At 40.1% G+C, this 25,894-nt stretch overlaps 1 protein-coding gene across 1 annotated transcript in view; it reads left to right on the plus strand.

Annotated features, from left to right (window-relative positions):
* tsnare1 (T-SNARE Domain Containing 1) overlaps positions 1-25,894 on the plus strand; it is a 168,749-nt gene that overhangs the window by 122,456 nt on the left and 20,399 nt on the right. The window contains exon 8 of the mRNA XM_039807192.1: positions 4,833-4,942. Within this exon, the coding sequence (XP_039663126.1) occupies positions 4,833-4,928 (96 nt within the window). The 3' untranslated portion in view covers positions 4,929-4,942. The remainder of the gene's footprint in view (positions 1-4,832; positions 4,943-25,894) is intronic.

The raw sequence follows: 25,894 nt of genomic DNA on the forward strand, positions 1-25,894 counted from the left end.
CATACTAAGCCCTTTTTTGTTCCCCCCTCTACCTTATTTATTTTCTTGTTCTCCCCAAATAACAGCAGTGCCGGGATGAGCGAACTGGAGAAAAGGGGGAAATAGAAGGGAACGAGTGTTTGGAAGAGAGAGGGAGGGAGGGAATACAGTATATAGAGAGGGGGAGCGACTCAGCACTGTCAGAGCGAGCAGAGAGAAGGAGAGGATGGCAGAGAAAGTTTATAAGGCATAGTTTAGGAGGAAACGCGTGAGAGAAGCTGGGGAATCTGTGGTGGCCAGCTGCACGAGGGGAGATAGCGGAGAAAGGCTTTTAATTCTCAATCCCCACAGAGCCTTTGAAAATTACCAATCTTCTTATCACAGACGCAGGGCTGCTTATGCAAATTGTTGTGGAGTGGAACGTTTAAACGGAAAATTACTCGACAGCATTTTTTTTCTCCCCCTCTCCCTCTCTCCCGCTCTCTTCCACACAGAAAGGCTGTTTTGAGTCTCAGATAAGAATATGAATTGCTCTCTCCGTGCTTTGAAGCGCGTCAGGATTTAAAGACTCCAGCCTCGGCTCTGGTCTAACGCCGCTGCTCTCGCTGCCTTTGTAGCAGAAAACAGGCCGGGGAAAAAAAGGGAGAAAAAGCATTTCAAAACAAACATAGATTCTGTGCTCCAACACAGCATCACCGCCTGAGGAGACAAGGAAATGTAAATAACCCCCCCACCCCCACCCCCCCCCCCCAGTTCACTCTATTTACTTAAATATTTTTGCTCAACACAGTCAACACTTTTTTCTCTTTTTTTCCAGACATGGCAAGTAATTGACATGGATGAATAAGACTCATGTGATGTGTGGAGGAAATGTTTAAAAAACGTTTGAAATCTGAATTTGACCACAGGCAATATTAGAAATGAAAGTAGTGTCGAAAACCATTCAAGATCTATAAGCTCTTAAAATGAAAATAACGAATGGAATGCAAGTGACTATTAATGTTGTGCTTTTTTTCATGTATGCTGTCATGGTTGCGATTTTCTGTTATAGTTTTTCCTGTTTTATTGTGTTAAATTATTCCCCGTTTCCTTGTTGTTTACTGTCTCTTGTGTTCTCTGTTGCGTTTTACCCTGTTGTCTTTGTCTGTTGTCAGATCATTGTGTGTGTGTGTGTGTGTGTGTGTGTTGTGGCCAGTCAGTCAGTCAGAGTGAGCGATTTGTGTGTGTGTGTGTGTGTGTGTGTGTGTGTGTGTGTGTGTGTGTGTGTGTGTGTGTGTGTGTGTGTAAAAGTTTGTCTCGGTGTGCCAGTTTATTTTGGTTAGGGTTGTGGTTCCTCAACGGTTTTTGATACCATTTTTTTCCTGCTTTCTTCAGGAGTCCTTTTTTTTTTTTTTTTTTTTTTTTTTAAATCCTCAATCTTACCACTGCCCAGTTGTCTCTGCATGTTTTGGATCCGCCATTTCCCTAATCGTAACTTCATATTGGCTGTTTCTTTAACATGACAGCCAGTGGTGGAATGTAACTAAGTACATTTACTCAAGTACTGTATTAAAGTCCAAATGTTGAGGTACTTGAGTCTTTTCATGCCACATGACAGAGAGAAATATTGGACTTCTTACTCCACTACATTCATCTGACAGCTTTAGTTACTAGTTACTTCACACATTAAGATTTCTGCACACTAAACACATGGAGTTTATAAAATCTGATGTTTTATTATGCAACTAACCAACAATATAACGGCCTACAAGTCCAACTGAAATTATTAGATCATTAAACACACAACTGTTTAGATCCTTTACACTTTCTAAAATGGGAAGAGAGTTCTTTAATTTTAATACTTTCAGTACATTTTCCTGATGATGCTTACAGACTTTTACTTAACATTTTAAATGCAGGACTTTTACTTGTTACAGAGTGTTTTTACAGTGTGTTATTAGTACTTTTACTTAAAGGTGCAATATGTAATACTGACAGCTAGTGTTTAAAATAGTTACTGCAGTACAAATTCAAAATACTAGAGAGAGTCGTCTACCCCGCCCCCTCCTCCCCAGACTCGATGTTCACGGAGGTTGCCAGGCTGAGACCACAGCATCCACAGCAGTGTTGCTAGACGCTTGTCTCACATAGCCAGACATTACTCCACAGCACAGCGGTGTAGCTAACATTAGATGCTGGCTATATTGACAGTCATAGAAGCCGGTGCTCACGCGGATTTCTGTACCCAACTGACAGACACACTTCCTCGGCTTAGAATTACGGTAGGAACCGCTAAAAACGCAACAAAATCGCATTACATTATTACATGTCATTTAGCTGATGCTTTTATCCAAAGCGACTTACAATTGCTATATACGTATGTCAGAGGTCGCACACCTCTGGAGCAACTAGGGGTTAAGTGTCTTGCTCAGGGACACATTGGTTGATGTATCGCAATGGGAATCGAACCCGGATCTCCCGCACCAAAAGCATGTGTTATATCCACTGCGCCATCACCACCCCTCGCAGTACTCTGCACCTGACTGAACACACTTTATTGGCTTAGAATTACGGCATACTGTATTTTGAACTCATAAAGTGAAATTTAGATTCTGCCGTAGTTAATTGTCCCCCTTAAGAAACTGCTTTTAGGCTTTATTGTCCATAATTACAAAAATTAGTCATCAATAAAATTAAATGTACAATATACAACTATTATTATTATTATTATTATTATATGTAATTATTATTATATATACGTGTGTATATATTGCGTACAGTATAATTTTGAAGTCATTACAATATTTATTAAATTCTGACAAACGTAATTACAATGCGCAATGTAAATAAATATGTTGCAACAATCCAACCAGTCCCTCTGTGTCTTGAGATATGCAGTCATGGGAGTCTAAGTCTCATTTGCCAAAAGCATTCTTAAGACTAAAGTTTTTTTGAAAAATCAGCTAACTAAAGATGCTTTTTGAAAAGATGGTAAGGAATGTTTTGTACCCACTCAAAGAGGACGGGAGGCTTTGTAATGAGATGATGAACCTGCAGAAGTCACCATTTTCCCACAGTTTTTCTCCATTTTTTACTTTTGAAGTTAATCAATGACACAAGCACTAAACCGGCTAATTAAGCTGATAGCCCTGCATGGGCTGAATATGTAGAGGAAAATTATTTTATTTCGGTGATTTACATCTGCCAGTCTTTTGCCTCCCTCCTCTTTTTCCTCCTCTCAGTCATGTAAGGGTGCCATCACACAGACAAGAATAATGTGCAGCAGAGCCAAAACAGGGATGATTTTGATGGAGGGAAGTGTGGGCCACCCCTGGACAGTAATCCCATTCAGTCAGTCCCTGCATTTGATCTGTTATTTGTCAGCGTGACCTTGAATCTTCTAGTTCCTCTACAACTGCATTCATCTTATCTGGTTGAAATGCCACTTTCCTTGTTTGTTTTTTTCTGTTCCCTTTCAAGATGTCTGTCCTTTGTTCTTTTTTTGTTCATGCAAATTGTGAGTGCATGTGAAGGTGTGCTGTGGGGCTGCATTGAATTAGCTCAAAAACAACAAAATAGGGCAGTTGGGGGTGTTGTGGCTCTGCGGTTATTAAACTGGAACTTGACATTTACTGAGCCGCTAATGCACTATATACAAACGTGCAGTTTAGAGCTGAATGTTTAGCTCTTATGAACTGGCAAATCACTGCGGTCTTATGTAAACCACCAGCAGAGAGTATAGGAGTGTCATTTAGCATTTTAGGCCTTTATTTTGATAGGACAGCTTAGACATGAAAGGGGAGAGAGAGGGGGAACGACATGCAGCAAAGGGCCGCAGGTCGGAATTGAACCCATGGCCGCTACACTAAAGGACTAAAGGCTGATCTAGGCTTCTGCATAAAAACGTGTGTTGATACGTGGAGACACAGACCCTACACTGTAGCCTAACGTGCACCTCTCTCAAAATGTACACGTGCCGGCGACGCACGTGGACGTTTATGCTGAGCACATAGTTCGTTGCAGTATTCTCCCAACACCAGAGGGCGTACAAACAAAATAATTTGTGAATAATCAAGAAGTAGTAGAGGAGAGTGGAAGTAAAGGAAAGCAGGCTACCTGGCAACAGTAGTAAACCCATTCATGAAAATACAGACGTAGTGCCAAACATTACATTTATCTACTGTAATTATAAACGTCAATGTTTATCTCCAAATCAAAATGACTGTCTGCCTCTAACACTGTTTAGAACACTCTTTTCATGAGGCAATCCTGTGTTTTTCTACACTCTCCGGCAAAATGCTTTTTCTTCTCCCAGTTTGTGTCTCCCTCTGACCACATATTTAAGGCCGTTTGATTCCCTGTGGTCTGTATGTGAAGAATCAACACGGTCTCACTGCAGTTCGTGAAATTGTCACGTTATTTTTAATCCACTGATTTGTGTACAAGAACACGTTTTTCTCTTTTTTTTCGTGGTGGCCAGCACGAAATGGGAACCATCTATACGGAGGTTGGGTTTAGGAAAAGATGAACGGAGGAATTTCGTGATGGCCACCACGAAAAAAAATAAACAAGAAAAACGTGCCTGTGTACACGAATCAATAGATTAAATAACGTGACCATTTCACGAACTGCCATGAGACTGGGTTGGAAGAATCATACAGATGTTTGTAGAGGCGAGCCTGCTCTGCCAGTCAACCGTGGTGAACTCAATGCGCAGTGCGCGTTGAGTTACAAAAATTCTGAGGTGCACAACCACGCGGAAACGACAGCCGTCGGCTACCATAAACCTAGCTCTCCCCCCCCCACCCCAGTGTCCAACAGGTATAGTGTGATGCTTGAACTCCACCTACCTACTGAATCCTTTCTCCCCACAGAGGCAGCTGAGGAAGAGGAAATGCTACCTGCTGGTGGCCGGAGGCATCGTTCTCATCGTCCTCATCATCATCATTGCTGTTTCAGCGAGGAAATGAGACCGGCCACTGTGGTAAGAAACAGTCATCCACAAAACAACACTGCGGTCATAATGGCTAATTTGATAGCTTGCCAAGTACCTTGTTTAGGTAGAGAGTTGTAGACCGCCTTCCCAGGCTCCTTCATGTAACTGCTGCTGAGTTCCACAACAATGGAGGTAGACTTGCTCACACTGTTGATACTTTGAAATTTGGAAATGTGTAAAACTTTGTCTCTATCTTTTAATTAAATTAAAATCAATCGGCAACCGCAGTGCTGAGACGTGAATACATATTTTTAAAATGGGTTTAGTTTTTCTTTTGTGCTTTGGTGGGAGTTTGTCCCATTAAAAAGATAGGGACTTAAGGAGAAGTATTTTGGGGTCACCCCCTGCTTTAGTGTCAACACATTGACTCCCATCGCATCAAAATGCGACGCTTGTTCAGGTGCCTTTGGAGTTTGTTATTGACGCAAAAAGTCTCCTTAGAGTCATATTTAGACGCGTTTGGTCGGGACTCTTGCCATCTCTATTCGAAGCTCTCAGGACTTCATGTTTCAACATGTTTGGTCAGGACTCTTGGCGTCACTTTGATTGGTTGGGATGTAAATGGACTGTTTTTACATAGCGCTTACTACTCAACGACTACTCAAAGCGCTTTAACATAGTACAGGAACCATTCACCATTCACACAATGATGGCTGTGGCTGCCGTACAAGGCCAATGCTCATCAGATAAACATTCACACACATTTACACTCTGATGGCGCAGCATCGGGGGCAACTCGGGGTTCAGTGTCTTGCCCAAGTACATTTCGGCATGGAACTGCAGGGCCAGGGATGGAACCACCAACGTTCCGATTGGCAGACGACCTCTCTACCACTTAGCCACAGCCACCCACGTTTAACTGACATGCAGCACCAGAACGTTTAGGTTTAGGAAAAGATGGTGGGTGGGGGTTACAAAATGTACATTTCAGTGACACGCGGGACAAGAACGGGACATGAACACCGGTCTCCTGGGTGAAAGTCCTGTGTTTTTTGACCCATCTGTAAGACGCACGTGCTACAAGGCGTGAAGAAGTTGAAACCGGGGCCGACAACGCCACCTAGGTTTGGCTGAGGCCTAGGACCTCTTAAAACTACCAAGTTTCAAATTTGGGATAAAAAAAACCAGTGGTGTTTAAAACAGTGAGTAAAACCAGTTAGAGGAATAACAAGTTTATTTAAAAAAAAAAAAAAATTAAATTAAATATTAAATTCCTCCTTAAAAGAATTTAAAAGCAAAAGCACAACCAACTAAAATCAAGCTAAAATAATGCAGCAGAACAGGAGTGGGAGGTTAAAATGACAGTCTGTGGTTGCCAGTGGAGACCACAACCACATGCCAAAGTAAAAGCATGCTTAAATAAAATCAACTTCCGCCCCGTGACACATCCACCCCCCCAACCCACCTCCTCATGCAGATTTTTGGTCCTTCATACTAATGATGGTCAAATGAAGCTTCGCGAACCACTGCCTTTATTTACTGAGCTCACTAGATGGCGCTCTCTGTTCAACGAAAAAGGTTAAAGGAATGGCAATTCAGTGTGTTTTCAACCCTTTGTTGAACAGAGAGCGCCATCTAGTGAGTTTAGAAAATAAAGACAGTGGTTCACTAAGCTTCATTTGACCATCAATACTTCATACTACTCTCTACCGTTGTCTCTCTTAATACTACGTCATTGACGCTGAAGACACCAAGCATCAGTATTTTACGAGTTGGGAGTGTGAAAAGGCTTCCTTTCTCCCTTTTCACTAGGCCCTGTTCCGAAAATGAATACTGTTTTGCGTCTGCTTAATCCTTAATTTCAGTGTAATGTTGTAGGTTATTGTTTTAGTTTATTTGTTACTTAATTATTTGACATAGGCCTGTAAAGTAGGTTTTATGGGTTCATAGTGTTTTGCTGTGGTTCTGACTGTGATGTGTGTGTGTGAGTGTGTGGGGTAGATCTGCTACTCACTAGCTTTATTGAGGAGAGTGCATGCAGGTTTGCCTCATTAGGTCCTTTCTGTAAGGAGGGGCTGGGCAATCCTAAACTGTAGAGCAATAGGTAAAACCATGTTTGCCATATGGAAAATATCATATATATATATATATATATATATATATGGTATTTTCCATATTCAAGTGTCTTTAGTTTGGCTCACCCTCTAACCACAGGTACTGGTGGTAGGTGCCAATTGGGTGAGGCTGGGTTAAAAGGATTTAAGGAGAAGGTATGGACATCTTCCAGAGAGGTTGCTGGGTTTGTTTGAGGGTATTTTTCCCCAGAGTGAATTCTATTTTTTTGTATTTTGGTTTGAGTATGTTTTGGTGTTGTTTTGTTAATCAATACACAAATTGTGCACTTTAAAAGCCTCCTCTCCAGTCTTCAAGCGTGACAGGGAGTGAGAATGGGTTGTGAGAAACGGTAATACAGGCTATCACAGTTAGCCTGTTGGTAACCTATATGAGCCCATACAGAGCGTGTACGAGCAGTCAGTCATGAAACAACAACAATCACTGTGGACCCTGCCAATAGGAAGAAAACTGCCAAAGTCCAAATCAAATGGCTCAAAGTCATAGTTTGTTCCAGCCTCCATCAAGCGGCTGAACTCTAAGGCTAAATCAAAAAATACACAAGCAATGAATCGTACTTCTCACTTTAACTTTTTTAATTCTTACAGGTTCTTTTTTAAGCTGCTGTGTTGTCATTGTCAAACGTATAGTCAAATGTCTCTTATGTTTTACGATGCTTTCATGTTGTTTTTCTGATGTCTTTATGTGAAGCAGCTGAAGCGACTTCATCTGTGCCCAAGACAGATTTGCCCTCGGGGACAATCAAGTGTACTTTACTCTTCCTTTTACTCGTACGTTAGACGACTACTCTCAGTCGACCAACTAACAGCAATCTAAATGTGCTCTTACTGGTGGCAAGTTGTCATTTATGAGTGATATGGTACTTCCGTGTTTCCTCCAATCTATTGATGTAATTAACTATCATGTATTCATTCATTCATTCATGCTGGTGGTGAAAAGTAAAGTTGGATCCTTTGTGCCTGTCAGCCACAGCCACATGTCCAACTCTCTGGTTACCTGGTTGGACTTCTCATTTTGAATTAGAACCAGTAAATAAGATAAGCTGAGAGATGTTTAACCCCTGAGGCTTAAATGGTGATCAGCTCAAATTAATTCTAAAAAGTTATATATTTTATTTCTCAAACAAGAATCCGCAGAAAGTACATTTAATTTTGATTGATGTGAGTTTGTCCTCGTCTATATTCCTGCCTAGTTTTTTTTTTTTTTTTCTTCTATTGCTTGGCGTTCAATACAAGATGTCTCTGCTTGCATAAAGTATTGATCGTCACCTATTTTCCGTTGTGGGGAGGAAAATGGAAATCCTGTGGAACTAGGCATTCAGCGGGCTGAATCAATGCTCCCGTGGCGTCCCACGGTGAGGCTCAGCATTTGGCGATCAACGCTTAAGTGGCTAGGCACTACAGGTTACCACAGCAAGACTCAGTCTCAGACTCAGACTCAGTCTCAGTGCTAAAAAAAGCAACGGGCCATAACTGGCATACTATTTCCACATTCAAAGAAAGCTTCATTGATGTTCACCTGTGCTGTCACAAAGCAGCACCACAGTGCTGACAAGTGGGGTACATATTTTTGTCCAAATTAACTCTATGAATTTGAGGGTTTTTGTCTTATGTGTTCAAGTGCATGAAGCATCTAGATATCTAGAATCTAGATCCAACTTGTTGAATTCACAGTTGGCATTTCATTGAATTGTAGTTCACAGCAGCCTTCTATATCGGGTTTGACCGTGTCTTCCTATCAAGCGACCCCATATACTATATGTTTTATACTATATGTATCCTATATGTCTGAATGTGCACAGCATCCAACTGCATCGCTTTCCGGGTTGCGCTCTACCTCGGTTTACAGTTGTTTTGCTCCCAGTTTTATAAGCATGAATACGTTTTCAGGTCATTTAGATTGTAACAGATGCTTTGTGGTTGTACTTGAACATGGCAACCATTTTGTTTCTCTTATCTTTTTCTCAGCCACTCATTGTAAATGTAAGTAGAACCTGTATTTGTTTGGGAGGGGGGGGTTTGTCTGGCGATGTAAAATATAGTAAAATTATGACAGCTTGTCAACACATTGTGTTGTCATATTTCATTTTATATTTGTTTCGTTATCTGACAACAGAAACAGAAAAGTATGTACATTAGAACAACTCAAATGCTAAGTCAAATGTCAAATGCTAATAACGAGAGAGAGAATTTCACACTTCAGAGACGTGAAGTTCTCTGGAAACCAGCACATAAAGATAGAGCACTGAGGAAAAGTGCTGTATGTGATTTGTGAAGAAAGCAAAGGGGGGTGTTTTCTGATCATGCACAACAAAACATGCTAGAATTAAATTCCTCTTCCAATACCATGGTGCCACTCAGCTAGGCATGCCAAAATACCTATGCACTTCAATAGCCAATGGAAAATAATCTAAAAATCAAATCAAATCTTTAACCTTACCCTAACCAAACTGCAACCAAACATTTGGAGGACTTTTTGTTAATAATGCTTCATACATTCATATTCCCCTCAGCATGACCTGTAATAACTTTGGTGATCCCCAGACTTTATTGTCCAAAAGTTTGATTTATGAGCAAAAAGTTCCCATAAGCCTCAGCTGTACTTTGACTTCAGTGCTAATTAACAAAGCATGCTAATATGCTAAACTACGATCATTATTGTCATGCTAGCGTTGTCACTTGGAGCATGTTAGCATGTTGATGTTAGCATTTAGTTCAAAGCACCACTGTGCCTAACACAGCTGCTAGCCTGACTGTAGACTTGTATTCTTGCAATTTAGACTTACTGTAATATTGAAGTTGCACAGATGATTGCATGACTGTTGTCTTAGTTATGTTTCTGAAATGTGAGGGGAGTCGCTAAATGGCTTTTAACCTGTTATAATTTAGCATTACATTTAAGTAGTGTAACAACATCAGATATAAAGGTTTATAATATTAATATCTGTGTTGTAGATTACTTTCTGCTACCGATGTATACAATGTAGAATGTACATTTCCAGCAGAAATGTCCCTTCTGTTTAATTTACTCAGAACTCACAGTAGTAGCTCTTCACTTGTGTGTGTGTGTGTGTGTGTGTGTGTGTGTGTGTGTGTGTGTGTGTGTGTGTGTGTGTGTGTGCGTGTGTGTGTGTGTGTGTGTGTGTTCCACAACTATCCCACTGGAGGGACATCATTTTATAGCCCACTATTTGAGTTCAGCAGAAGAGACTGGGTTTATTTCCACAGCAGAGCGGTCATAAGCCTGGCAAAGTCAACAAGTTATTTTTCCTAAAGATCCAAATGAATACAATTGGCTTCAGCTCCATCAACCATGTTTGTGTCTGCAGAAATAACTAAATTTTACTGCAATAACCAACCATTTTGTCATTATTTTTGTGATTTTTACACCAGGAATACAAATGTAAACCAACTTGCCCTCTTCTATAAAATCTACATGTACATTGGCACAGATCACTATTTTAATGTATGAATTATTTTAAAGCCCCCTAAAATCATTTTCCAAACAGTTGCAAGCATAACAGTGACAAACCGCCTCTGTCAATGTTCAGTCAATTTCCTTTACCACCCGTAGTAGCAACACAAAGTGAACAGATGGAGAGGAAAAAAACAGGAAGAGTCACATAAGCCACACAGTAAACAGAGACAGATGACTTGTTGCTTTATTTTTTATTTAATAATGCCACACTGTGTTTCTCTGTCCCTCCTCTACTGACACATTTCTCGGCCCATGAATCAAACCAATGCCATTTTCCATCCGTTCACCACATACCCTCAGACCTTCCCTCCTTCAATTATCACCTGACTGCCCCACCCATCCACACACCTGTCCCCGCTTCCCTAGTCAGCTCTGCCTGTCTTCCCCGCCCCCCTCCTCATGCACATCTCATACACTCATCAGACACACTTATGGCCGTACACCCAGGGTTTCAGAAACACAGAGGTCCAAAAACTGAGCTTGCCAGGGGGTACGCTATAGGTGATTTCCCTGACCTAAATATTTGCATTTTAAGAAGTTTGGAGAGCAAAGAAGTAACACATGACAATCAGGTTACATGTTGCACTTAAGGATCCACACTACAATCCGCAAATACCAATGTTGTATTACTGCAGATAGGTATTTGTCTTGAGACCTGTCTCAAAACCACCTCTCCTTTCGGAATCGGCGGCATTTTTACTCCGTCTTGTCTCGGTCTCGGATAAAACAGGACCCTGGATATTATTTCAAGACCACAACTGCCTTTCTTTTAAATTATTTTATCAAGGCATTTCTCACGATACACGTATGGCAATAAAAGAGGTGAATGAAGAAGAATCTTAATTTCTTTTCTGTGGGTGTTTTTTGATGGGAATGTGGATCTTTCAGCTCAATTTGAGGAGTGGCTATGGTTAGCATTTTCCACATTTTATCGTGGCATGCAGTGCTGGACTCGCAGTGGTCTGGTCTTGGTCTTGACTTGGTCCCGATTCACTCTGGTCTTGGTGGTAACTTGGTCTCGGTTTGTGTGGTCTTGACTAAAACACTGGCAAATACAGAAGAAGCTAAAATTATCACAAATATGTAACACTTACTACGAGTAGTAGATAAGTTAGGACCAGGCTCCAGGTTTGGAGGAGCAGTTTGTAGCTAAATAATAATAATAATACCCAGACCAAAGAGTACGTTTAAATGCCGGCTTGTTTATATAAAGAAATAGAATTTAGAAGCAGGTAGAAATAATAAATGGTATCACAGTTCACATACACAATTTACATAACATAGACACCACCTTTGCATTTAAATGTGATCTACCATATTCAAGTTTTACCCTTTTCTTGGAATGAAAAGAAATTAAATACGATTTTTCTTATTTTCAGTTTGACTCAACGTATTTGGTTTCAAGAATAACTTCTAACTTAAATTAAATAAATTTAAATAAATAAATTTGCTATTTAGTTCATATTATCTTGAGTTAACTCTAAGTTCTAGTTATAATCTTAGTTAGTCATAAGTTCTTATTTCAACTTAGCTAGGGCTATTTTAGAATCTTTATTTCCCTATTAACCTGCTACACCAGTGAGCTACTGTACTAAGCTTTTGCAATATCAAAACCCATTTGCCAGTTTGGCCAGTAGGCTACATGGAAAATAATAAAATCAAATATAAAATTCACAGTTCAACAAAATGAAAAGCGGTGAATTATATTCAACATACAGTTAAACCTTAATCAGTCTCTTTTTCAACAAGTGCAAAATCTTGCTAGCGACCACGTTGTGCAGTCCATACAAATCCCGCGTGATGTGACGCAGAAGAAAAAAACATTGTCGGTTTACAGTGAGGGGTTGCGCAACTCGCAGATTGAACTTTTGACGGTGGTGGATTTCTTGCGTTTTGAGTGTTTTTTTGCGTTACCTTATGAGGCCACTACGTTGATTTTTGCTTCATTTTTTGGGGATTTTGACGCACGGAAAGAACACGCACTTTTGATAGCCCTAGAGATGGTGAACGTATACTCCCATTATATAAGCAACTGCACCAAAGCATAGACATATCAAAAATAAATGAATAAATCATCAGAGCCAGCCGCTCCATAATAATATAATATTCTGAAGTAGCCAAACTGTACCTACACTCCCTCCTGCAGCATTGGTCTCCATCTCTGTTGCTTCTGATAATCCACATTCAGACCCACAGCAGGCTTGTTGTTCTGTGTTGGTTAGTTCTATAGATTCGTTATCCATGTCTATCTCTTCATCCTCCTCTTGCTCGTTTTGTTCTTCCTCATATTCCTCACTGTCCTGTCTTTCTCCCTGGTGTGCTGGCTCAGATGTGTCGCTAACATGCTAGCAGTATTAGCGCTAATGCTAGGTGAAGCTGCACTTGATTTTAAAAACAAATCAGTTAGTTTGCAGCATTTTTCAACGTCCCCTGTGTCGCTTGATGCCTCGATTAATTTTTTTTGTCAACAGTATAGCTTCCAACTTCCAACCATGGCTTCCAACTTCCAATTTTCAACTTCCAACAAGCACCCTGACGCAGACCATAGACAGTATATATAAAGACGCAGACGCGGTCTACTCAACTCTGTTCTGAAATTCCCAGAAGGCATTGCTTCATTTTAACTTTTGCAAACAAATATTCAAATAAAAGAAATGCAGGTAGATATGTTTTATTTCAAACCATGCACGGTTTTAACATCTGATCTGAATAAGTAATTTCGCTACAAAACAATGCAGACTGACGTAAAAATTCGTGACTGTAGACTGTAACCATGACTGTGATATCGAGAGACTCATATGTGGTATAAATACTGATCAGATTACATTACCACCAGGAGTGAAGGATTTGGACAAGTTTGGCTATTGGTTGGCCAACGTTTACTATTATTGACGCTTGAGAGAAATTATATGGGCTGCAGTTTACAATTAAGTGGCCGCATGGCTTTGACAATAATGAGGCTCTCTGATTGGCCGGCCGGCCCAAACGGCCCACGAGGGCCTGCGGCCCCTCTGGCATCTGCCCAAATGCCAGATTACCAGTCCGTCACTGCCGAGATCCCAAGTCCATCAAACTCCACTCGCATCAAAGAATTGTTGCAGACTAGTCCTACCGCAACCGGGATGAATGAGTTGGTGTCCTTGTACAGCACGCAGGTAAACCACACGGATGCAATGTGATTGTCGGTCGAGGATCTTCTCACGGGAGGCTCGCCATCTTTACCGTCTGCTTGCAGCATAGAACGTGCCTTCAAGCATTCGAACATTCACGCTTCTAACTTTCGGTCAAACTTGCTAAATAACAGCAAAATAAACCACAGTCTACCTGTGTAGACAGAATGTAACATAAAACACTTCAGAAACAATAAAATTTAAAACACTGTTTGCTACTCTTGTTTCGCTCACTGGCTCAGTAACGTCTATCTCCTAGCGTTCATCTCATGCACTCACTTTCTTCCTGCAACAAGGAAGAGCTACAGCCATTCTGATTGGCTGATACAACGGCAGTATCTTAAAGTACCAGGACACTTTTTTTTTAACATGACGAACTAATAGGATGCATTACTACTAAAACTTGGATATTGTTTTTAATCTTATTTAACCTGGTTGAATCATGAACTTTATACCTAATATTATGAAATTTGTCTGCACATATTATTATTGATTCAAATTAACATTAATCTGAGCTATTTTAATTGGGGTTACAAATACCTGAAAATGAAGGTTGACCATGTTTAATTAAAGTGTTCAAATAAAGGAAAATTCACACTGTAATTTTCTGTAAATACACACCGATCTCTCTCACCCTCCCCTGTCCCTTTCTCTGGGACCAATACTCTCTTTTAGCTCTGTTTTTGGTCAACTCCTGAGAAAAACATCTGTCCCTTTAGCTGTTAAATGCTTCACAATGTTCAACAGCTAGTCGCTAACTTTGTCTGTAAACTGTTTGGTGCTGAGCAGGTGTACAGAGGGCTTATTAAAGCTTTTTTAATGAAAACAGCCGCCTGTTGAGGCTGGAAATGGGACTGATGAGAGAGCTGAGAGTGAATTAAAACAGTTGGGTGATAATTCTCTCTAGGTTCTTCACTACGAGCGACCCTATTACATTACCCTCGTTCATTCATTCACTCACTCACTATGGAAAAAAATTTACGGTACATCGTATGGACTATATAGTGAATGAAATTAACAGTGGAGAATTAGAACACGGCGCCAAAATGGCGAACATACTATATAGTACACTATTTCTGTGATAGGGAACAGTTTTGAACACAGCTATTGTCATTTCTTAATATAGAAATATTTACAAGTGCAGCATTAAGCTTTTCTGAAGTTCTTTATTTTTCTTGATTTTTGCTTACCTCTTTTAATGAAAAAAATTATAATGGATGTTTAGACTATTCAAATTCAAAGTGATTTGATACTGACACAAGAGTCTCGAAGGTAGATTTTTTTCTAAATTCCAGTCAGCAGATCTGCTGAGCATCTTCAGGCAGACCTCCTTTTATTAGCTGCTAGTTAAAATGATTAAACCGATGTTCTCTCTCCTATTCATTATTAAGAGAATGGATGTCATCATGGAATCCATAACCCAGGCAGAGAATCTGCTACAATGAGAGACTGACTACTTTATAGCTCAATGAGCACTCAATTTTCACAACAGTATTCAATTTTCTTTAGGCTGTCTTGTCTATATGAATGTCACATTTTTTTATATTGTACTTCAAAACCAACACGAGATTGATCACTGTGCTTCAAAAGTTGGAGAATAAAAACAGAATTCATGATAATCAAAGAGAAACAAATATGCAACGTAGGTAAAGTCACACACAGTACAAGATTTAGGATGGATCACATAGACAAAAACTTGGAGAAAAAATTTATGATTTTAAAACTTATCAAAAAATATCAAATCTAACTGGAAATTTAATGGAAGTGACCAATCACAAACTGAAGGACACGCAGTACATCCACAGGTTGTGTCAAGTAACAATTTAAAAATAAATGGCAGGATTTTGAAATTGACCAAAACCATGTCACACACATAACATGCTCTCTCTTTTAGACTCAACCAATACAAGATTATGTCAACATATCCATAAACAGGCAGGTTAGAATGTTGATGAATATGAAGAACACAAACTTTTTATAATCCAGTAGTGCATACTATAATGTCATAGGCTTTAGCGAATGTAGGACCCAAATGCAGAGACCAGGCAGAATAGAGCTTGAATGTTTAATAAAGAGAATCCTTACAACAAAAGGTGTCCTGAACACAGCAGGCAAAAATACAAAACAGGAACAGGCAGAATCCCCAAAACAGGAATAACAAAATATCAGGAACACCGAGACTGGTAGACTAAACACACAGACACTCCTAACAGAAACATAATGACCTGACAACAGGGACAGGTGATACAACAGAGGCCTGTACTACAAAGCAAGATCAACATGGCCTGGATTTCTTTCAGTTACCCGGCTTCACTAACCCTAACAACCACGGTCCAGCATAACCTTTGTCACGATGCCAGTTAACAACTAGTTCAATCAACCCAGGGTTTCCCAATCCAGTGGCGCGCATGTTCACATAAAAGAGGTGGTGTTTGCACAGCACGACCAATCACAAACTTTTATATAAGAAGAGCAAATTATAAGTCTACATAAATATGAATTACACTTGTGCTTTCCATAAACTGTCGTTGCTTTAGCCTATTATTTCAGTTGCAACCCTGGCAGTGGTAAGCGATCGTGACAGCAAATAAAATATATAAAAACATAATTCAAACCGATGTGCGCATTGGCGACACACGGCTCAAGAAGCCGACAAATAGCCGATATGTAATTCCCTCCCATTAAAATATATATATTTCATAAAAATACCCATCAGGGAATGTTATCGGGGTTGTCGGTCTCTAAATGTTTTAACTTTTATGAGCGCACCTCTCTCTCTCCCCCCTCTCTCTCGCACCAAGCTCCGCCTGATCTTCTAAGAACGGTGACGCCGGTATCAATTGAGTATTGATTGGTCAGTAGGCGGTGCTTTTACACCGTTTGATCGCTAATCTCCACCATAATCTGCTCCCGACCAGGTTAGGTGTTCAGCATAAATTACCAGGGTGATTGAACCCGGTAACAACTAATCCACCGTCGTGGTACAGAAAATCCTGGGTTGAACCTTAAATTAGCTCGTTAACGCCAAATCCTGCTTCGTAGTACAGGCCTCTGGTGAAACACATCTGGGCAAACAGGCGGGAAAACACAAGACAGGAAGTGCAACTAGACATGACCAGGGAGAAAAGACAGACTACAAAATAAAACAGGAAACAGAACATATACAGAACACTCACAAACGTGACATAATGTTAAAGAAAAAACATTTTCTCTTAAGCTTTTTTTAAACGTAATATATATATATCAGTGAAACATACAAGGCCAAGATGTCTTATTATTAACAAAACTCAAAGGAGTTGACTGAAGAATTGCCTATCATAATCTACCTAACAGTCACATAAGAACATGAAGTAATAACAGGATGCAAACATATAAAGCACAGAGATGCAAAACAAATTATGTTATGTGTCATGCTGTAGAAGACATTACATGAACAAAAAACACCACTGCCACTGCCAAACTCCGTTCTCTTTGGAAAACAACAACAACCTATTGTATGTGTCATTTCTTTTGCGGGGCGCAAATGTTCCACTAAAACAAGTTCATCCCGAGACTATTTTACAGATCCTCCGTATTTGCGATCAGAAATAAGCACTGTCCAAGAAAATTGTGATAGGTTTACAGAAATGTAAACAACCCAGAGCATGCGTAAAGGAGCCAGACTGTAGCACTGTGGAGATAGGTCTGGAAATGCAAGAATAATACAAAATAATCCCTCTAAAACACCGTTTATGACCCACTAGAAGTTTGTAGTGGTGTCTGTATCTGCAGAGACCCTGCCTTCTGCCTGGATTTTCTCTTTTCTTCTTATTTTTCTGTGTGCAAGACATTTATGGGTGCTAGTAAAGAGCCGCTGGCCCCACATGGGTGCATGCAGGGTGTGCAGCCTGTTCTTATTCCCAGGTACCACCAATTTGTCAAACCCCTCGGCGTCTGATACCGACGCACAATACACACTTTGGCGTCTGAATGATGCAAAGCGGCGGTATATGACGACAAACGGGATGTCTCTCCCTTTTGCTGTGTGCAAAGGGGAGTCTCGGTCTGTTTGACTGATTGACAATGAGGCACCTTCACGTGTGGGTGTGTTTTTTTTTTTTTTTTTAACAATGTACCCTCTTCGATTGATATGTTGTATGTCTGCTGTTCAGAAAACAAGCGAATTAAAAGCTGTTTGCTTGTGGTCTTGTGGACAGACCCGACAAAGTATTAGTTCAATTAAAAAACAGTTAAATCTGTACCTCGAATAGCGCTGGAAGCGGCGATCATCCAGACATAACATTTACTCCCTGGAGAAGGCACTGAAAATCACTGTGCTTTTTGCTCCTCCAGATGATGTTATTAACCCAGAAATGGCTCCGTTTGATTTTCCGATGTATCATAACAGGACCAAAGCAACAATAGTGGTTATTTTGGCCATAAGATTAACTGAAAGATACGTTGTTGAGCTCTGCATCGGCCGGAGTAATGTGAGTAGCGCGATAAAACTTATCCCAATTTCATCCCACTATGAACTCACACGATTAATGCCGACCTTTCACCAAATGACTTTTTAAGTCATTCCGCTGTCACAGACACATTTCCAAAATTTGAATACAATCCTAAATCTTGCTAGAGTTGTAGCGCTCCCGTCGTCTCAATCGTTTGGTGTAAGGTGGTCATAAAACTCAGTCCCAGTCAGTCTTTTTCTTGTCTTGATGTTCCAACAAAATCAATTGTGTTTTATATTATTGTAAGTTTTAAGTCTTGGTAGTGAAGTTAAAGCGGTACATTTTTCACCTCTTCTGAAGCGAGTAATCCAACGGGAGTTTTACCGGCAGATAAAGCAGACCTCCAGGTACTGGAGACATTCATCTGCATGTACAGCACAACAGAAAATCCACAAACCTTCCCTTAAAGGACAATTCCGGCGCAAAATGAACCTAGGGGTTAATAACACATGGGTACCGAGTCGACATGCTAATCGAATGTGACCAGTTTTAGCGTGAACCCATGTGTTATTAACCCCTAGGTTCATTTTGCGCCGGAATTGTCCTTTAAGTTACCAGCTAACGCTAGCAGTAGGTAGCTAGCTTGGTTAAATTTTTCAAAACAAATCTAGTTCTAGTCTTGCGATTTGTGACCCTGCAAGATCCCCAGTCTTTACATTTTATCAATGTTAGATGTGAGATGATTGTCTTTAGATGTGGGATGGTGTCAGACTTAAGTCTTTTCAAAGTCTTTTAGTGTATGGTAGGCATAAAGCAGTGCGAATATTCGCAGTCAGTGTGAACACGTCAATAGTTATTGACTTGATATGAGGTGCTGCTCTTAAACTGACACTGTAGTGTCATGTTGTTTCCAGGCAACATGCTCATTTTCAGCCTGATAACATCCTAATGCATGAGACAATCAGGTTGGCAGGTGTTATCAGATTGAAACGAAAAATCCTTAGAAAATGTGTTCATATGGTGTTATTTGTGGCATGACAGTGGCAGGGCTCAAGGGACGGCAGTGTGGGTTGGTCAATCAGTCGATTGGTTGGTCTGTCCAACACTCCTGCCCAGAGTGAAATATCTCAACAATTATTGGATTAATTGCAAGATATTCCAAGGCCTCAGGTTAATCCCGGCATGGTGATCCCAATTTTTCTTCTAGTGTAACCAGAGCGTCAGTGTTAAATTACCCAGTGAAATATCTCAATATCTACCAAATATACTGGAATACGATTTGACACAGACAATGTTCCTAGATGATGTATCTAAATAGGGATGTTGATCCCTAGATGTTTTCATCTAGCACCATCGAGTTAAGATCGTTATTCATTTGTCCAATACTTTAATGATCAAAATCTAATGACATTCCTTTTAGCCTCAGATTTGTGTTTAATGATTATTAGCAAGCTAACATGTTAAACTAAAGATGGTGATGTCACGGCATACATTAGTTAGTTTATTTAAGGATCGCCATTATCTGTCCCCTAAACACAGCTAGTCCTCTTGGGGTCCAAATTCAGTGTCGTCCCTAGTTTTGTGGAAGTCCCCCCTCTCTCTCTCCTCTTTCCTGTCTTCAAGCTATCCTATCCCGTCCGATGGTCCGCCAAAAATGCAGGGCTTTCCATTCATTCTTAATGGGGGTAGTGCGTTAAGACTGCGGAAAACAGTAACTGTGAAATATAAAGTGTGTCACACAAATGGGCCGTTTCATTGACACTCCCCCCACCGCACCACCCTACGGAAAATTGCTGGATCGCTTTTTTGTGTGTGAATGCCCCGTTAATCCCCATTAAAAGAAACAAAAACAAGCTTAAAGACAAAACTTGCTAAATAAGTCCACTGGGTACCAACTACAATCATTACATCTGAGAAAAGTCATAGTTACATTGATTGTCTTTGGTGGTGCCAAAAACAGCTTGGGTGCCTAAGCATTATGATGGTAGGGAAAACACTGAAATTACACCTGCTAAACATCAGCATGTTAGCTGTAGACTCTTATCTTGTGATTTCACGTGTTAACAGTAAGCTGTCCAGTAGCAGAGCTAACTATATACCAGATGTTTGAACTAGCAAAGGGATAACAACTATTGTGAAAGATGGTTTATTTCACATTTATTTCACCAATGATCCAAACACAATTAAATGGCTGTCAGTGGCAACAAGTGTGTTCCTTACAATCTTTTTTTCTAAACAGACAAACAGCCAGACAAAGTGCATTAAAAAAGTGAGTAAAAGAGTGATGGAGAACAGGACCAAGAGAGGCAGAAAGGAGAATAGCAAGTGTCATACATCAGTTTAATGAGGGTGACGATGACAGAAATAACCGCTGAGCGGCTTCTGCTCTCAAATCAATAGCCTGGCTCTTTATGGCACTCTAAATAATGCAATAACTGCTTCATGACACTTATTCCTTGCCTTATACGAATTATGTTACTGGCACTGCCCTCACGTCTTGTTTACAAAGTCATTTGGGGAGTGAGATTTCTCTATATGAATGTCAGCGCCATGTGCTAAAACTACACTGCACTGTGCTGGGGTTCCTGTTCTCTTGAAGCCAAGGCAGATAAACAAAACAGGAATTTTCAACTCTAAGGGTTACAATAATCACATTTCACGATAGGTACTTTATAGTTGTGCTACTTTAGGTCACTTATTGATTTCCTTCAAGTTCTCCAAACCCAAGTCATCCCAGATCGCCCCCGCCTCACCCCCCAGCTACTATAGACATGGCTGGGCCAAAGGAGACTTATAAAAGCCTATCATTATATATACAGTATACATTAAGGCTAAAATAACCAGCCAGTGGATCAAATGTCAAATGAAAATGTATTCAAAGTTATGAATCAACATTAGGTGATGAATTTCAGTAGAATTGTGCTAAGGCTAAACTCTGACTTAGGCTACATTTACGTTTTTGTTTTTAAGCGGAGTTTTGAGCTAAAAAGCGATCTCCATGCACCCAAGTGTTTTTAGCTCCAGTAGAAGAACTAATCTCCATTTACACTAACACGCCTCATCAACATTCTTGTATAGTAGGCATAAACAGGAGGCAGCATACAGACTCCGCCCGTTGCTGGTAGTTGCCATGGTAACATTAGCTTAGTCTCAGAGAACGAGATGTCATGACCCAGTCAGGCGGCGAAACATTGGTGTCAGTGTCGGTGCTGCCAAAGGTCTCCTTATGCGGCCGTTGAGACTGCAACACAACCCCCCAGATTCCAAACCAAAACAGGTCAGAAGTGTTTTCCCAATGTCTCAGTTTAGGGACTCGGAAAGACCAGAGCATGGGGAATGAGAGGGGGAAACGCCAGAGCAGGGGGAATGCGAGGTGTAATTGTAGCAAAAGATATTCGTTTTTAAACCAAAATGTAGCAATGTAAATGTAGCCTTAGAGCATGAGTAGAGGCTTTAAGGCTAGATTATGTAACTTTTACTGAGAAACGGAAACCACAGCCTCTGCTGCCACAAGTGGTGATTACATGTTTGATTCTGTTGATATCTCAGCAATCTGAATCACAAAGCCTTTATTGTCATTGCATAGGAATACAATGAAATTAGTGATGTATTCCAACAAGACAAACGACATTCAGTGGGATAAAAAAATGTGATAAATAATTACATGAATATAAAAGTTTTAAAAGTGCAGAAAGTGCTTAGTGGATTTCAGAACGGCAGTAGTACTTGATTGTTTTGTTTAGTGTGCTGATGGCTGATTTCTGAATGGTAAAGGGTGCCACACGGGAGGGAACACGATTCGAAGGGGAGTCCACACTCCCAACAGAATAACACACAATAACAGAAAAAGTTCTGGCAGCTTATTACCCAAACTTTCTCCCGCAATTAAAAACAGACATTTTGTGTGTATATAGAGTTAAAATACAGAACATTTTCTGTTAAAGTTTCTCATACAAAGCTGCTCAGTTAGTAAACTTGTGAAAAAGAACTCAGTTCTTCTTTTTTCTTTTTAACCCCTTTGACGCTTTTTTTAATGCTTTTTTTTTTCAACTCTTCACCACTTGTTTTGCCGTTTTTGACTCTCACTAATAAAAGTGTTGTTTAATATTTAAAAGTCCAGTGTGTAACGTGTTTAGTTGTTCATTATCAAAATCTGTGTTGCCCGTTCACAAACTTGTCCTTTTTCATGAATATTTACCACCACCATCAATTCCTATTGGCTTGAAATTTTACATTTGCATCTGCATGAACTGGGGTAGACGCTCCATATTCATGCGCCATCTTGAAATACATTAGCCGGTGAGGGACATACAGGACATACTGCTCCGCCTTTGGCATTTTCGCTGTCACATGATAAACTCACAGGTGCTGCTAATGTTGCTAATGGGTATCATCGCTTCCCGGCCCCGGCAAGTTTGAAGAAGTAAACATGGAGGACAACACGTATTCAAAATCCAAATTTCAAAACAGGAGTCTTCTTCTTCGCCCAGAAAAAGAAAAAGGATATTGAAAAGAGCAAGAGACCGGCTTTTTGAAGCGTGAAGGCTATCATAGCTGTAATACGTACTTTGAACTGCGTGGCGCGAGAGAGCTGATTGCGATATATGATCTCAATGCTAGATGGGAGAAATTCCCACACATTGGACCTTTTAATGATAATGGTGTTAATGACTACGTTAATTACAGATTAGTTACAGTTCAAGGTCCCATAATGCAATCCAAAATGTAAATAAACAAATACAACTGTAAATCACGTTCTATGGACAATATCTGTTAAAATATACAGTCATACAACCGTTAATACACAGATTTCTTAGAGTGCACTTCGACACTGTTAGGATAATTATTTATCAAAGAATGGACAAAATTACTGGAGTTCTCTCAAAGTTCGTATACTTGCAGCAAGTAGAGTCAGTTTACAGCAGCATAAGTACAGAAAGTGACTGAAGGTTGTTCACAACAGTGTCTTTTTAAAGGAGTTGGGAGTCAAGTTAGTTATTCGGTTCATGCGATCAGTAGCTTTTCTTCTTAGCTCTGGTCAGGCCCGGCATCTCCTCCACATTATGCGTTCTGCCCTCAGGGATACATCCTGTGCTCTTTGCAAGGTCACTCAGCTTTCATGATTAACACATGAAAGACAGAAATACTAAAACAGCAGTCTGGATGCAAATGGTTTAACAAAGAAACTGAAGCAAAACCGTTCTAAGCATAATTTTTCTAACAGACACAAGACTGGGACAGAGAGGAAAGTAAACAGTCTGTACCAAGTTATCACTCTGCCTCTGTACCAAAACTCTTCAGATATCTCTTCACTCCTCACCCAAAGTGATTTATTATAGTCAACCTCTATTAGAAATAAAAGGCCCACTGGAGTGGAAAATAGTTTTTAAGCCTGATCACATTTTTATTTACCAATTACTTGGTTCAATAAATACCAACTCATTGGTCTCCTTTTCTAGAAGCAATAAAGGGAAATATTATTAAAGCAACATGTATTAGACAACAGTTTATTTGATGTGTGGTCTTAATTTGGAGCACCAAAATACCAATGTCCTTGTGTGCTTAACAGTAAACATACAATATCACAATTAATTAGCTTACAATACATGAATGTTTAACAAGACTAAAGCACTGTTGGTGGCCACAAGAGGTTCTAACATTCATATTACGGCCCATAATACAGAAGTGTTAGAATAACCAACATCTTGACAATTTTGTTATTTACAGAGTGAATGTGAAGTTTGGCCTGAGGGTGGCGCAAGAGAAAAGAATATAGGGCCATTCAAATTGAACAGGTTCATTCTCTTGGTTTCCTAGATGTTTTCACTTAATTTTGTGGCAATCTCCATATTAGATGACGGGAATTTTGTGTGAGCAAGTGAAACCTTTGGCCGAAATCATAAGAAATTTGGGGAGCATGCACATCAATATCAAACTTCTAAGCAATCTAGAATGGTAAAAGAGTCTTGGTAAGGTTTTTGTTCCATCACACCTTCAGATCAGCTCCAGTGCTCCTTGTCATAGATTCTCCCAGTGTGTGGAACTCTACAGGAGGGAGGAATGTCATTTATCCAACAGATTTTCCCTCATTTGGTGTTTAGATGACTTTTGTTGACAATGGACATTCTCATAGGTCTTACATGACATTAAATGGCATGGTCTTAAGTACTTGGTTCTGATTCAAGGGCAATCGTAATGCTATATTTGACTATAGTGTTCTTCGAACTTTTTAGGAGAAGTTTCAGGAAGACCCTTGTCTTTTTCAACATGACAGTGAGTGTTTAGTCGGGGTGTCACGATTTAGATTTTGAATCAAAGATCGATCTCAATTATCTATCAAAATTAAATGCATTATGGGAGATTCCCTCAGTTGTTTTCACTCTCTTCACCCCTGCCTACTTGTGCATGTCCAAAAAAAATCACACATTGTAGCTTTTTAGCCAGTTGCCTGCAGCTTGACTTTTCCAGACAGCGTGGGCGCTGCCGTAGTCGGGGATAACGGAGAAACAGCAGAACTGAAAAAAACTCCTGCTTCCCTGAAGTTACCAGTGTGGCATACTTTTGCCTTCCCCTGAATTAAATAAACAAATAGTGAACATTAAAGCCTGTGAAGGCCTTCATGGTGTGTTCAGGTGCACCTCTGTAAACTCATGCTACAGTATCCTGTAAACCCTGAGAAACACATCTAGTGGTTCTTATTGTAGCAATGTCGTCATTGCTGGAATTCTTTTTTTTTTAATTGAATCGTGGATTTGGAGAATTGTTAAACCCCTAATGTTGAGACTTTCACCATTCAGTGATTGTTGTGTGTCCATCCATGGTTAAAGGTGCTGTAGGTAGGATTGTGAAGATCCAGGACTTAGTCAAAAAAATTGAACATAGACAACTTCCCAGTCCCTACCCCCTTTCCGCTAAAGCCCAAAACGGTCTCATAAGCCCCTCCCCCACAAAGGAGAATGAATGCGTGTGAATGAGCAATGATTGACACCCCCCCTGGCCCTGATTGGGGCATCTGAACAGGGAGCTGTGGATTTTTGCAAATCGCACTACAGGCTGTAGGAGCCGGATTTACATTACCTGCTTAATGTAGTTCTACTGGAACATAGGGTCAGTTTTTCAGCAAATATGACAGAAATTTAGTTTTATAAGTCTTACCTACTGCACATTTAAAGTGTAGCAGGATTACAGGAACGGCTAATAGCTAATTCGACATGGCATGACAAGAACAGGTCTCTTGTGTTCCAGAATTCAAAATTTTCCAAAACGAACATGTATAGTATCACTGACATGCCATTTGATGGTATATCTGACACAACTTATCTTGAAGTAACAGTAATTAATAAGATTACTAGCTAAGACTTGTAGTGACTATGCCATAAAACTGTGCAAAGACCCCTTAGGGTTCCCCTGTTGGATCTCTGGACAGACCTTTCAGGTGTCTGGTGCGCTCCACTTCATAGCTCTTCTTATGCCACAACAGAATGAGACAAAAACACTTTGATCAGTAGTTCAGTCTTCACTGAGCTGTCGGCCTTTAAATGCTCACAAGTCTGTGTATTACTCTATTTCCCTTGTGACCCTAAAAAGAAATCAGCGAGTATGGGGAGTGGATGGATGGATGGATAGGTGGAACACAAAAGAATGTGTAACGATTTAGTGCCTTTAAAAACTCTGTTTGCATTGCTTTATCATTTTGTTCCCCAGTAGAGGTGGATTATACTGTGACTATGATGTGACACATCGCTGACCCGCCAAGGGAATAAACTGTTTACTTCTGATGTTGTATCATA

This window comes from Perca fluviatilis, chromosome 7 (genome assembly GCF_010015445.1).
Source record: "Perca fluviatilis chromosome 7, GENO_Pfluv_1.0, whole genome shotgun sequence".
Lineage (NCBI taxonomy): Eukaryota > Metazoa > Chordata > Actinopteri > Perciformes > Percidae > Perca > Perca fluviatilis.